Genomic DNA, 14,448 nt, shown 5'->3' with positions numbered 1-14,448 from the left:
TTCTCTCTCTCTTCTCACGCGTTTCATAAAGGGGCGTGTCACTTTGCAACCTGCGGTGCGCCCACGTTTTATTGAATAGACAGTAATTTTTGCAATGTTTTACTGCCCGTTTGAACAATTTTCGAAAGAAAATAGCTTATTTTGGGCGAATTTTTGGGATTTTTGAATTTTTGTAGAAAAATCTTTAAATTTTGATGTTTCCTTCATTCAATAAACTAGAAAAGCATGAAAAAATAAGAAAAGAAATCGATTCCATGAAAATTGAAAAACTTGGAAAATTGAGAAAAAAACGGAAAATTGAGGAAAAAGGGAAAAGAGAGGAAATGAGATAAAATTGAGAAAAAATAGCGATTGATAAAAATTGGTAGAAGACAATGTTTTAGTACCTAAATTAATCATAAAAATTCTGAGATGTGTAATTTTTTTCAAAAAAAAAACGTATTTTACAATTCAAATTCGGAGAAGTGGAGAAAATTCCGCGAAACAGCTAAGAATGAATCATCTGGCTGAAACGTCGGAGAAAATTGGAGACAATTGTAGGGAGCATATAGACAAAATGTTCAAAATATCAACTTTGAACATTTTGTCTAAAATTCCAGCCAAATTTTCAAAGTGGATATTTTGACCCCAACTTTTGTGGATATGCTCCCTATGATTTTCTCCAATTTTCTCCGAAGTTTAAGCCGGATTGGTCCGTTCTCAGCTGTTTCGCTGAATTTTCTTCATTTCTCCGAATTTTTCTACATGTTGGTAAACAACTCCATTACACAAAGTCTTCCGATCATTCGGTTTCAGTGACAAACATCGACATTCATTTCGATATACCACTGGAAAATTCGGTCGATGGGACAACCACCTAGATTTATCCTTCAGACTATGGATCCCCTGAAAATGAGTTACCCTTGGAGTACATTCTTTTTATGTACGGAGTATGGACGCAAAAATTGTACAAAGCGGGACAAAATTCTAGCAAACGAGAAAAATCTCTAGCAAATGAGACACTTCTAGAAAGTGAGACGGTCTCTAGCAAGTGAGACTCTGAAAATTGAAAAATTCCTAGCAAAGGAGTCAATTCTAGCAGATGAGACACGCTAGCAAATGAGTCAATTTTAGCAAGTGAGACTCTAGCAAATGATATCCAAGCAAATGAGTATTTGGCGGTCGAACCTGACGAAAAAACCTGACGAAAAACCTGACGGACGAACCTGACGAACCTCACGGACGAACCTCACGGACGGACCTCACGAACGAACCTCAGGGACGGACCTCACGGACGGACCTCACTCACGGACGAACCTGACGAACCTCATGAACGAACCTTACGGACGAACCTCACGGGCGGACCTCACGGACGAACCTCATGGAAGAACCTCACGGACGGACCTCACGGTCGTAACTCACGGACGAACCTGACGAAACTCATGAACGAACCTCACGGACGAATCTCATGGTCGAACCTAACAAAAAACCTGAAGAAAACCCGACGAGAAAACCTGACGACAAAAACTGACGAAAAAGGTAACGAAAAGCTGACGAAAAACGGACGAAAACCTCAGGTTCGTCAGGTTCGTCTGTCAGGTTCGGTTCTAGTAATTTAAAAAATTCTGGTCCTGATTTCTTAAAATCCGAATTTCTAGATTTTTTAATTTTCGATTTTCTGAACTTCTGTTAAAAAACCTCCTCCAAATTTTCCCAAGTCGCAATTTTCAAATTTCTGATATTCTAAATTTCGGATTTTCAGATTTCCTTCCGAACTTCTGATTCATGAAAATTCTGAGTCACTGTCATCTTGAATTTCTGATTTACGGAGCACTAGATTTTGAAAATTTCAGAATATGCTATTTTTTTAATGGATTTCTACAGTATCAAAATATATGTTTTTTGAACCTTAAACCTCATCATTACATTCTCCATTTTCACAACCTCATCTAAAAACTTCTTTTCAATTCTCAGTAATGTTCTCACACACCGTTTTGCCTTTAACAATCACAAAGGCAATCACCCAAGCTTTTCCCTTTTCTTCCTCATTACAACGTTTTTATGTCAGTTCTCACAATGAACAGTCCATCAGATATCTTTTTGTCTCTCATTCTCACATACTACTCTATCATTCGGCGCGGTGTACAGTGAGGTATATAAGAAAAGGTTCGGCATGCCATAATCACTGTCATCTAACAATGTCAGCTAAGACTCTTGTGTACGGCGCTAGCTTCTTGAGCGGTCTCGCTATCCTCGGATACGTTTTCACCGTTGGATACATCTTCAACGACATCAATGAGTTCTACGATCAGACCATGGAAACTATGGATGAGTTCAAGGTAATTCATTTGATCTTCTTCTGCTTACAATTTTATAATTTCCAGCTGAACGAACGTGGAGCCTGGCATGGAATGGTTGAGCGCACTCGTGCTCCATCTGAGATTCTCTTCGGACGTGCTAAGAGACAAGCCGGACAATGCAACTGCGGAGCTCAATCTTCCGGATGCCCAGCTGGACCACCAGGACCACCAGGAGCTCCAGGAGCTCCAGGAGATGATGGACATCCAGGAGATGCTGGAAAGCCAGGAGCTAGCGGTGTCTCTGTTGGAGTCTCGTCTGAAGCTGGAGGTTGCATCAAGTGTCCAGCCGGAGAACCAGGACCAGCCGGAGCTCCAGGACCAGACGGACCAGCTGGACCGGATGGACAACCAGGGCAAGACGGACCAGCCGGACAACCAGGACCAGCAGGAACAGCCGGACCAGTCGGAGATGCTGGAGCTCCAGGAGCCCCAGGACAAGATGGACAACCAGGAGCACCAGGAAAGGACGGACAAAGATCTACTGGAACCCCAGGAGCCGCCGGAGCACCAGGACCAGCCGGACCAGCCGGACAAGATGGACAACCAGGTGCCGCTGGAGGTCCAGGAGAGGCTGGAGCTCCAGGAGCACCAGGACCAGACGGACAACCAGGACAGCCAGGACAAGATGGAGAGGCTGGAGCTCCAGGACAAGATGGACAACCAGGAGCCGATGCTGCTTACTGCCCATGCCCAGCCAGATCTGTGGCTGTTCAACGCAGTGCTTCTCGCAGAAGAGCATCCAAGGTCGTTGTTGCTTAAACAGCGTGACTCGTATTTGTACATCAATAAACATTATCATTTCAATGTGTTTTGTTTTTATTTCAGTGTTAAACAAGGGCGTTGAGTTGGGAGTCTCTGTGAATGGATTCTTCAACTTCGAAGTTTCAAAATTGTTTTCTTTTCCTTACCTTTTCAATCTTCTCTTCCTTCTTCTCCCACTTTCTTCCTCACTCTTGCTAATAGTAAATTTGTGTTGTTTACCATCAATCTCCCACTTCTCCGTTTCCGTGCCCCTATCTCTCTCTCTCTCACTCTCTTTCAATGTCAATTCATTTGAAAAACTGAATGCATCAGCAATAGTTTCGTCACCTGTTTCTTTTATTTTTTGAATTTTCTTCCCTATAATGTAGTCGTGTAGTCTTGAAAAATTTCTCTTAAAAACTTAAAAACGATAAGAGCGGAAGTAATCTTTTTATTTGAGTTATGTCTCTCTTAATTCCTCTTCCTCATGAAAAATTCGAAAAACTTCGAAAATTGCACAGCCTTATTTTGCATCATGTGAGGAAAGTTTTTTGCAATCGAAACACAGCCAAAAGTTTTTGCAGAAAATCGAAAAAATGAGTTTAGAATCACTAACAAACATTGTAAGTTTTTAAAAATTGTTCCCCAATTTTTGAGTTTTTTAGAACTTCCATCCATTCCATATTATTGCAATTATAGCTCCAGTAATCACTAATGTCGGAAAAGATCGAATCGACTACAATTTATCAGAAAACCAAGTGATAAGAAACGCAAAGATAGTTGAGTTCTTCTTCTTCGCCATTCCTTCTATTATTTTCTTCTTCAGGACCTTGAAAACTTCCGTGTCCGTCCAAAGCCTCACGATTTGTTCTATTATTATTGTCATAGTGATACATCAAGTGATTCATCAAATATTTTCTCGATAAGAGACCCAGAAGTGGTTAGTTTTACCTGAATCATGTGTAACAATCATTCTTATTTTCAGTGGACCCCAAGTTCTACGTCCTTCTTTACCTTGTTCTTTGCGATGTGCCCTATCCGTCCACCTGAAATTTTTTTGAACAAATTTCAGTTGTATCGTCGTGTCCCGTATTGTTTCCAGTGGATCTGTGTTATCATTGTGTGTTACTTCAAGTTCCCGATGTTTTGTTGGAAGAAGCTACGGAATTTTGTCTTGGCATGTATCTATTTTCCTTGCACATGCTGGGAAAAGTTCTCAAAAAGTCGAGGGTACATACCGTGAGATTTTTTTGTGTTTTTACAGATGAGCTCGCCTGAAATGATAGTGTCTACAATACAGTTGACTGTTTGTTAAAAAAGTGTCATTGATAACAATCAGTTGATTTTTTTTGTTGTTTAAACAGAAAGTTATTAATGTTGTTTGTTATGACCTGTAGTGAAAAAGTCCAATAGAGCGCTTTTGTCAATCAAAATTTACATTCAATTATTTTTTTTTCAAAAATGCAGTGATTCCAGAGTTCCTGAAAGTGATCCGGAAAATCCACCGGATTATCGGACAAACTTAGAACGCGAATCAACATCTGGAAACTACGTGCGTCCTCAGGGATATACCAACTACGGAGCGGATGCCGTAATCCATGATACTGTTTCAAGAAGTCCCAATCATACAGAGCCTTCGAAGATTCATGAGAACGGATTAAAGAATCATAATCCTTCCGGAAACAATGAACCAAGGCCCTCTACTCCACCAAAAGAAACCGTAAAGAATAACAAACCTGCTCCAACTTCGATCAGCATTTGGAATGAGTTTGAGTCTTCGACGTACCCACAACTTGAAACAGAAGACCCTATCGATCCAGATACAGAACAAGACAAAAAAAATGTTGAAGAATACGTGAAACAGTTAGAAGCCATACGGAGCGGATGCCGTAAATATGATGAAGAGCACAAGAAGAGAATGGAAGAATTAGAAACATTAAAGCAGCAACAGTAAGCTATTTAACTTTAAAAAAAGCTGTAACTTGTTTTAATTTGTAGAGAAGAACGGCACAATAGTTTGAAATACGAGCAGCCGCCGAGTGATAGTGAATTTGAAGAAGCTCGAAAAATGAAACAAGATTTCGATAATCATATGGAAGAACAAAATAGGAGACATGAGGAAGAAATCGAAGAAATTAGGAGAAAAAGAAGAGAACAACAGGTTGGTTTCAAAGAAGAACAATTTCAAAAAAAATTTCAGGAAGAATGGGATAGGGAGTTCCTAAAAATGAAAAAAGAATCTCAACAAAGATTGTCGGCCTTGTTGCAATGTATTCGAATGCGACTTCGTTTTGAGGAGAAAGAAGAAGAATGGGGAGACTTCTTAAAATCTATCAGAGGGCCTCTGATAAAGATCACGAACTATTATTATGATGTTCAGAATGAGGTGAGGTTCAGAGTTTCATTTAATTTCTAACGAATCATTTTTCAGTTCCGAAAGCCTGCAGATGTTGATGATGTCAAGTTCATTCTTGTAAGTTCATTCTTTTCCTGAATGTTCTATATTAATAACTTTGTAGGCCGAGATTAGATTTTTTGCTAAGCTGGTGTACAGCGGACAAGAAACGCTGGCTGATGCGTATGACTACTTGGAAGGTCTTTCTGAAGAATACGATGACCGTATTTTCTTAAAAATGATTATGGTAGCGTTATCGTTTGAGAATCTCAGGAGGTTCACTTTTTTTCAGAAATCAATCAGTGTGCAAGGAGAAAAATGCGATGCCATTGGAAAGGCACTGTTAAAACTATCAGTAAGTATGCACTTCAAACAATCTAATAGAAGGCTACCATTTGAGCTCAATTAACTCAATTTCTATAAGAGATATCGAAAATTTGCCCACTGATAAATTTTTGGTGATATTATGACAAACATTTTGCCAGTTGACACATTTTTGATATCTCTTACAGGAATTGAAATAATTGAGCTCGAATTACAAGCATCGGGATACCTTCTATTAGAGGGTTTACGGTATTTTGAACCTTAAAAAATTGAATGGGATTCCAGAATTCTCCATTGCATGTGGAAAATCAAAAGGAATGTGACAAAGCTGTAGCTGAACTGGATGCTCATGCCATTCCAACAACTGACAGATTGAAAAAAGACTCAACAAATACAAGAACAGAAGACTTTGAAGACATGAATCCATCTCCTTATCCTGAATGGTTCCAATCTTTCTCTTATTGTTAGGATTTTTTCAGAAATTCTCTTTCTTGCTGAACAATTGATTTCTATCTATTTATTTTCAAAAATTTCAATTTACTTCGGAAGAAAAAAATTCAGAATCATTGCTAACACCTTTCCAACTTCTAACCCTTTTTTGTGCCTACTTACCCTGCATGCTGATTTTTTTCTAACCTCTGAATTTTTGTCTTTCCGGTCTGTAATTAAGGTTTTTGAATAGATGGATGATTTTGATTGTTTCCAAGAGCTTGGAGAAATTCAAATTTTTAAAATGCTTCCAAATTTACTACTGTTGGGTTTGCACATATGTATCACCTTTATTAAAACGTCTCTAATTGATCTCTCGAGTATATTGCTTGTGATTTTTATCTTTTGGGTCATCATTGATTTTTGCATTTTGTTATAAACATTTGATGATAAAATTTCATGACTTGAGAGTTTTTGATCTGTTGGAGTTACACCAAGAAAATTGTTTTGCTTTAATAGGAGTTCATGCACTCAACCATCTCGGTTTTTTTTGAAAAGATATCAAAACATTTTCAACTTGAAGAGCAATTCAGAAATTTTATGGACAATTTCTTATTACATGGAAAGTGTGTGAACTGATTTTCAAAAACATTCACGTGTATTTGTTCAGTATATTTTCTAGATAAGGAACCGGATGTTTGGAACTATGTAAATACAAAATTCAGAGTTGATAAAAACATAAATAACTGTGCTCTTGATTCCCTGAACTTGTTGAAATTTAAGTATACTGTAAACATTTTTCATAGTTTTATAAACACATTGTATTTTTTTCAAAATTTGTTCAAATTCAATTTTTCACACTTGAAAACAACAATTTTCAGTAGTTTATATTCACATGAGTTTAATTCAAAAAACAAGAGCGACAATCAAAAGGAGTACTGAAAATCCGGTTGAAACGCTTGAATTCATAGAAGCCCATTCCATTGGATCAGGAGTTGTGTTCGCAATAGCCTGAAATAATGATAATAATAATTTATTACGATGTAAAGTCGTGAGAAATACAATGACATAAATATTAATCATAGGAAAAGAATGAGCATTAAAATTAAGAAAAGAAAAAAAATTACACGTTTAAGAGCTAGAGAAAAGAGTTGACATTAAAAAAAATGAAGAGACAAGTAGGCAGAAATAAAAAAGTGGGACAAAAAATAAATAAGCCATGGAGAGACATAAATAAGCCATAAATAAGACATGGATTGACATTAAGACCGATATTAAATAAAATGAGACATAGTTATGGTTATGAAAACTGAAAAAGACCTTCAATATCATTTGGGCTTTATTATTGCGCTAAGAGTACGATTCGTGAAGAAGTTCCCCTTAATTTTGGTTCTATGTTTTGCCCAAATGAATCTCGTTTTAGTGCGCGTTTTGTTATTTAAGTCTACCTTGAAAAACTTATTTGTTTCAATATCTACTTTCCCTGATAACATCTTACTTAGAAATTTGTGGTCCGGGGCAATGCGACGCGATTCTAAAGAAGTAATGCCGTATAGCTCTGATGCCGATTTATATTCTAAATCATCAGTTCTAATGAACCTTCCTAGCTGTCTGCTGTAAAGTTTTCTGGTAAAGGCGTTTTGAACTGATTCGATAGCTGTAATGTCATTTGTCTTTCGTGGATTGGTTACAACTGTTGAATACTCTAGAATAGGTCGAAAAAACGTTTTATAAAGTAGTACATGCAGTCTAGTATTGTCGCTTCTGTATCTATGAAAAATTTGTGACATTACGAATTTCGCTCGATTGTTGAATTTTCGTTCCAAAATATATCTTCGAATTTATAACATTAATTACTGTGGCTATTATGAAATTTCAAAAATGTTTGTTGACAGCTTGAAATCAATAAATGTATATTTTTCAATATTAAGACAAAATCAAAGTTGGCAATGCTATGATTGGAAATCCAAATAACGTTCCAAAATATATCTTTGAATAGTAGAGAGGTTGGAGCACTCTGAAAAGTAATATTAAAGTAGAACGCTATGTCATGCAACATGTCATACATGGTCCATGAGTTTTAACTGCCACATATACATATTTTACAGCTCCAGTATGGACACTTCAGTATATTGCTTGTGGTTTTCATCTTTCGAATAATCATTGATTTTCATATACTGGCATACAGCTTTGGATATAAACTTTCATGAGCTGAATGCTTGGAAATTGATGATGCATTTCTTATTTTATTACTCATCTCCTACTGACTGTGTGGACATTTTTCAGCTGCTGGACCTTTAATTAAAAAGGCAGAACCAACCTTTTTAATTTCCTCTTCAGTTCCTGATTTTAATTTTTTCAAATTATCTCTGCCTAACTCAAATAAAAGTAATCTAGATCATTTTTTATCTCCAAGCAATATCCCAGATTGTTAAATTGCTTTTTTGACTATTGAGATTAGAATACTCAAAAAGCCCCTATTCAATATAGGTTGATATTTTGGATATCACCTGCAAACCTGGGCTATCACACCTACGTGACATTCAACTACTAGAATATTCGGAAAAGACTTGACAACAGTTATATTTTGCCAGTCTGTTTGACCTACAAACTATTCGGCTACTGTTCTTTAAATTTTGAAATCATGGTTTTTACCACTAGATCTCCTCATATTGGCATAATTGAGGTAAATAGGTAAATCATTCAAATGTTCAAAAAGTCGCATTTTTTTAGGACTTCGGAGAGATTCAAGACTATGAAAAAGGGTTTGTATACTATTTCGCGGTTTTACTCTTTGTTATAGTCACAATTTTTTCAACACTACTCACTGCAACTTTCATAATTGTTTCCATTTTTCTATGGAACCATTTTAAACCGGTATTGCTTCCGGAAAGAAAAGTATAAACTTTTTTGTTACAGATAAAATTCTTCTGGTTTTTATCCCAGCTCACAATATCAGCATTTCTGATATCCACTCTAAACCTGCTTATCAATGTCCCAGCTGCCCTGTCCTTGATTTCCGCAGAGATTGCTCAATCTCGTGAGAAGTCCTTTATCAAGAACCCAACTAAAATCAGATAACCTTCAGCGATGTTTATGATAATGGCTTATACTATTGACTTCTTTCATTATTCCATTCTTTTCTCAAATTTAGTGATTGCCATACAGCGAGTATTTGTCTTCTTTCTACGACACCTAACCGATAAATTTTTCGAAACGTAAGGCAATTTTTTTCCAAACTTCAAAAACTGAGAAATTTAGACCTACAATTTACATCTGGTTATTAGCTGTCTGGTTATTCCCTTTTCTAATAGAATTCTCGTTTGTTTCTTCCAAATGTAAATATCGATACTCCACCAGCGAAAAAAGATTTTTATTGAACTGCGAAGTTGATTCTATTTCATCCTTTCCTATTTTTTCGAATCCTACCACTGGGATAGCAATGGTTTGAAACTCAAACTGTGAATCTTTTGAGGTCTAAATTTTCAATTACTATTTCAGATAGATACATCTATTCAATTTGTGATTCCATTTCTGATACTGGGTATTTATATTGCCATTATAGGGAAAATAATTACTATGAAACGAACAACACTAAATAAAAATGAAATTGGCATATTACAACAGGCTATATTCGTTTTCATCGTTTTCCAGGTATCATTGGATCTATAAATCATAAAAACAAATTTTGGACCTTATTCAGACATCATCATTTGTTTTCTTATTATCTAGAATTTTCGAAATCAGTGGCGCTACTGCTTTCATAGTTAAACGATTTGTGAATACGGTAGTTCCCGTTTCATAAAACATGATGTCATTCTCAATTTATGTTTTTAGATGGAAATATTCGGAGGTGCAGCTACGCCTTGTTTCTTTTTCTTTACGTCCAAAGAAATACGTAAATTGGTGTCAACGAGAGTTTCAGCTGTCAGTTCCCTAGGTGGATCAAATGTTCAAGTCAGGAGGCAAACTGTGGATGGTTGAAATGTGAATAAACTTTTAAGTTAATCGTTGAAGTTATGTTCCTCTAAAACTTTTTTAAAATTCTCAATAAACTTTTAAAACTGAGTTTCTTTTCCGGAATATGTACAGGGTGGCGCACAGTTATCCGGACTGATAAAACCGGACTTATCTTTAGACAGAAGCATCCTGGAAGCATGAAAACTGCTAGGAATATTATTTTAAGTTTTTCTTCAAAGCTACTGGAATTTTCAAAGCGATTCTTCAAGTCTAGGTACTGTTATGATTGTCCAAAGATGAACGACGTAAAAACGCCGTTGTGATTTTCATGAGATGAACCAACTTTGACAAGCGAAAACTCAGCTGAAAGTTGATCGAATAAGTTTAAACTTGGCCAGTTTACTGATGAATTATTTGAGTTTTTGCACTCCAAATTTGAGCCCAGTACAACGCTTTGTTCAAATCTTATGCTAGTACAAACTTTAGTCCGGACAGTTTGAATGAAACTGGTTTCCTTCAAATTCTTTAATATTCAAAGTTGATTTTTTACTTTTCGAGTATTATGTTACACTTGACTCCAAAGAATTGATTAAAAGTGGGGTTGGATAGGCAGGTGAAAAACAATCAAAATCCTTCGTCAGCAGATTTGGACGGAGTTCAAATCCGCATTTTCATTTAACATCTCAAAATGACCCAACTTCTCAATCTGATAGCTATTTTTCTGATTGATACTTATTTTTTGCCAGTTCAATGTGTAAAATGTTATCATAAAAATTTATATTCTGAATCAGAATCGTGTGAAGGAGATTTTTGCATTATTCGCAGAGCACCGGGCACTAGTAACTTCGACGTAACACAAGTAAGATACTTAAATATTAATTATCTCGGTACTTTCAAAAGATATCAAAATTTTGTCAACTGATAACATGCTAATGATATTATGGGAAACATATTATCCGTTGACAAGTTTTTGATATCTTTTAAAGGAACCGAGATAATTGAGCTTTCAAATAGACCATTTACGCTATAACCGTTCGAAATTCAGAGCTGTGTAACCGGTGCAAAGATGCCAGAACAAACTTGTGTTCTGGATTACGAAGATGGTATTCATTGCTTTTGCAAGTAAGACAGTACGATTTTTTAAAAATGTTATTCATTTTTTTAGCACTGACTTTTGCAATGCACCAAATATGTTCCGATTGAACATGACTGTTCTGCCAATCATTGAATGTAAAGAAGTGTATGAAAAGGAGTATAGAGCGGCAGCCTGTAACAAATGCACATGGAAAGTTGATTATGTAAGAAGCTTCGAATTTAAAATATAATCAAGTAAATTTTCAGATGGCATACGATAAAACTCTAGCACCATCAAACGCTGTTGAAAACGTACAATGTGGTTACAGTGGGCAGTCTGGTCCATTCAATTTGGATCTCGTTAGTCACATTTATGATCGGATTGGTCTCAACTTTTTTAACGATGGATGTTACAATATTTCCATGAATCCACAACAATACAACTTGTACTGTAGATGCTCAACGGTATTATAAGCTAGTCTTACAATTAGCAATAAAATTAAATTTTCTTCCAGGCTCTTTGTAATAATCCAGAAGGTTCTCTTCCGTTTCCATTACCAGCACCAAGGATATCTTGTTATACAAGTGGGTTTGATTCTGATGTAAATAATGCAAAATATGATACGCCCGAAGCGAGTTACTATGACGTATATGCTCAATTGGTGAAAAATGATAGTTATTATGATAAAGATAGTAAGTTGGCTGGATAATTCCACCAATACAATTCTCTGAATTTCAGTTGAATGTCGTGGTCAATTTTGTTTCGTTGTGTATAGTAAAGAACAAGACAAGTATTATAAAGGATGTATTACTGCAAATGAGCAAGGAGACAATAAAATCAAGGTTTGTTCCATATTTGAAGAGCGGTCTCATGGCCTGTCATCGCAGGATCTGTCATATTTTCTTTTAGGGTCAATATTTTTGAACCACTTAAAGTAGAGATAACAGAATTTGATGAGTACTACAAAATGAAAATATTTGGAAAACTGTATCTAGTCTGTGAACAAAGTTAAAAGACTTAAAGTGGCTGTTCCGTACCCAGTCTGTTTTTTTTCGGGTATTTTGGTCTGTAACTTTGTTCATAGATAATAGAACTATTTTTAGCATTATATAATTTTGTAGTACTCGTTGAGTTCTATCATATCTAATTTAGTTGGTCCGAAAATTATGATCCAAAAAAACTATGGCATGGCGCACCAATGGCCCGTTTTGGGTCCGTATCTAAATCTAGTTTCTTCTTTCTATCGCATTTCGATGATTTTAAATTTTCAGCTGGGATATATGTATGTCAATGACGTACCTTACTACATCTGTAATACGAATTATTGTAACTTGGACATGGAAACAGCTTTGGCGGAAGCTAGAAACGGAAGCCTTGTAGACAACTCATCAATATTTTCATTTTCTTTCAAAGTCCAAATCATTTTTCCCCTTCTTTTTTTTCTATCCCAATAATAAAGTGTTTTCTTCATCCAATTATTACATCTGTCACGTCCTCTTCTCCTTCTTTCTCTTCCTCCGCAAACACTCGCATCCTAATCGACGCCATACGAGAGAGTAGACATTTCTCTGTGGACTAGCCACATATATATTTAGAAATGAGTGGACCAAACTCGTATAGGCTTACATTCAATTTACCAGTATTACACGATGACAATGGTCGTGGTTATGTATCGATGGCTCAGGAAGCGGAGAATGTTTATTGGTGAGGATTTGAGTTGAAAGTGTGGTAAAAGTGCTCAAAATTTAATCTTCAGGCGTTGCGGGGTTGTTGGAGTCGAGAACGGAAAGCTTGGAATTCAGTTGATGTGCAATTCAGAAGATAGATCAAATTTCTGGAGTATGGATATAGATTATGAGGCTGCTCTTTGGTTTGAGGGAAAAGGGCATCAACATAAAACTGGAAGCCATCACCATGTAGCTCGGAAGTACCTAACTCTTCACTTTCCACTGGATATTTGTAGAAAAATATCCACTAAACAATATGGAATGACTGTCAAATATGTAGTTAAAATTATGAAAAAAGTCGGTATTCGAGAAAAGAGAATTCATAATTTCTCAATTCGAGAAAAGCATATTTCCAATTTGGCACTGATCGTAGAAGGAAAAACGATTTATTGCAATAAAGAGGTAGGCTCCTGGAAAATTTAAATGTTCCAAATATTGTAAATTTTCAGATATTGGCAATGAATTCAGAAGTGTTGATGGACTTAGTGTATCCGGACAATTTCAAAGGAGTACAAGAGTTGAAACTTCCCGACGATTTTAAATATGACAAGCTGCTTCGACTCATAAAACTTTTTCACGATGATAGTGACGCTATAGACTGTAAGAAAATTTTAAAAATCAAAATCAAAGATAGGGCAGAGCTGGATGCAAAAAAACCGACAAAAATGAAATTCAATTCCGTGAAAATACAGCAAGAGGCCCATCGGCGGCCCACTGGCGAACATTCAAATTTGGCAGACTTACAAAGGCCCAAAAATATAAAATTCTTTTTGAAAAGATCCCAGGAACATTCCTTTTCCAGGTAATAACGTGGAAGAAACTCTAGAGATGGCTTCAAATCTGAAATGTGCCACTGCCATCCTCCGATGTGAACGTTGGCTCAGCAAAACTCAGTTGATGACTGCGAAAGCTAAAATGAAATTAGCTGAGAAGTATTCACTGGTTGATTTGCAGGTAAAATCAGGTTCTTAAAGTCTTGAAACCATTTCCGTTTCCAGAATGGCTGCATTGAAATGCTGAAGACGTCTCATGAAGTTCAACGTCTATTTGAGAATCCCCAGGATTTCACAGACAGCGAAATTGTGGAGCTCATGGATAGAGTTACACTCTCCATCGTGGGCCATTCGTATGACGGGTTCCCCAAATGATCATCTGTTGTTGTTATTGCTCATGTTCTATTCTAAGTCATCTTCCACTCATTTGTTTTCGAGTCTTTCCCAAATCCCAGCCAATACTTATCTTGTTCCAAAGTTGCCTTTATTTAATTTTCCCCATGATGCTTGTCATTCCCCTTTAATCTTTTTTGTTGTAAAAATCGATACTCAATGTGATTAACGACCCGCATAAAACTTTCCTCTCCTACATACATTTTTATGTGTGGGAGTCCGCAACTGAACGTGATGGTGTACGCGCAGACAGGAATGCAATAAACCCAACGACACATTGGGGTACCAGACA

At 36.5% G+C, this 14,448-nt stretch overlaps 5 protein-coding genes across 5 annotated transcripts; all 5 read left to right on the top strand.

Annotated features, from left to right (window-relative positions):
* Positions 1-2,177: 2,177 nt before the first annotated feature.
* CBG06704 lies at positions 2,178-3,098 on the top strand (the record flags this gene model as incomplete). The annotated part of the gene is made up of 2 exons (XM_002647567.2): positions 2,178-2,318; positions 2,364-3,098. The coding sequence occupies 2 exons, from the start codon at positions 2,178-2,180 to the stop codon at positions 3,096-3,098; spliced, it is 876 nt and encodes a 291-aa protein (XP_002647613.2).
* Positions 3,099-3,676: 578 nt separating this feature from the next.
* CBG06703 lies at positions 3,677-6,267 on the top strand (the record flags this gene model as incomplete). The annotated part of the gene is made up of 10 exons (XM_045237268.1): positions 3,677-3,703; positions 3,746-3,859; positions 3,907-4,020; positions 4,066-4,319; positions 4,557-5,030; positions 5,079-5,241; positions 5,281-5,466; positions 5,512-5,553; positions 5,600-5,830; positions 6,085-6,267. The coding sequence occupies 10 exons, from the start codon at positions 3,677-3,679 to the stop codon at positions 6,265-6,267; spliced, it is 1,788 nt and encodes a 595-aa protein (XP_045093293.1).
* A 2,605-nt stretch (positions 6,268-8,872) lies between these two features.
* Positions 8,873-9,309, top strand: CBG06702 (the record flags this gene model as incomplete). Its single annotated transcript, XM_002647565.2, has 3 exons — positions 8,873-8,914; positions 8,962-9,105; positions 9,148-9,309. 3 exons carry the CDS (start codon positions 8,873-8,875, stop codon positions 9,307-9,309), a joined length of 348 nt encoding a protein of 115 aa, XP_002647611.2.
* A 1,567-nt stretch (positions 9,310-10,876) lies between these two features.
* On the top strand, positions 10,877-12,717 carry CBG06701 (the record flags this gene model as incomplete). The annotated part of the gene is made up of 7 exons (XM_045237267.1): positions 10,877-11,047; positions 11,234-11,310; positions 11,354-11,486; positions 11,530-11,727; positions 11,778-11,955; positions 12,002-12,105; positions 12,535-12,717. 7 exons carry the CDS (start codon positions 10,877-10,879, stop codon positions 12,715-12,717), a joined length of 1,044 nt encoding a protein of 347 aa, XP_045093292.1.
* Positions 12,718-12,860: 143 nt separating this feature from the next.
* Positions 12,861-14,138, top strand: CBG06700 (the record flags this gene model as incomplete). The annotated part of the gene is made up of 5 exons (XM_002647563.1): positions 12,861-12,967; positions 13,020-13,392; positions 13,440-13,590; positions 13,793-13,944; positions 13,989-14,138. The coding sequence occupies 5 exons, from the start codon at positions 12,861-12,863 to the stop codon at positions 14,136-14,138; spliced, it is 933 nt and encodes a 310-aa protein (XP_002647609.1).
* Between the last annotated feature and the right edge of the window lie 310 nt (positions 14,139-14,448).

The sequence above is a fragment of the Caenorhabditis briggsae genome (assembly GCF_000004555.2).
Source record: "Caenorhabditis briggsae complete genome, chrV, whole genome shotgun sequence".
NCBI classification, from domain to species: Eukaryota; Metazoa; Nematoda; class Chromadorea; order Rhabditida; family Rhabditidae; genus Caenorhabditis; species Caenorhabditis briggsae.
This window is presented reverse-complemented; position numbering and strand designations above follow the sequence as displayed.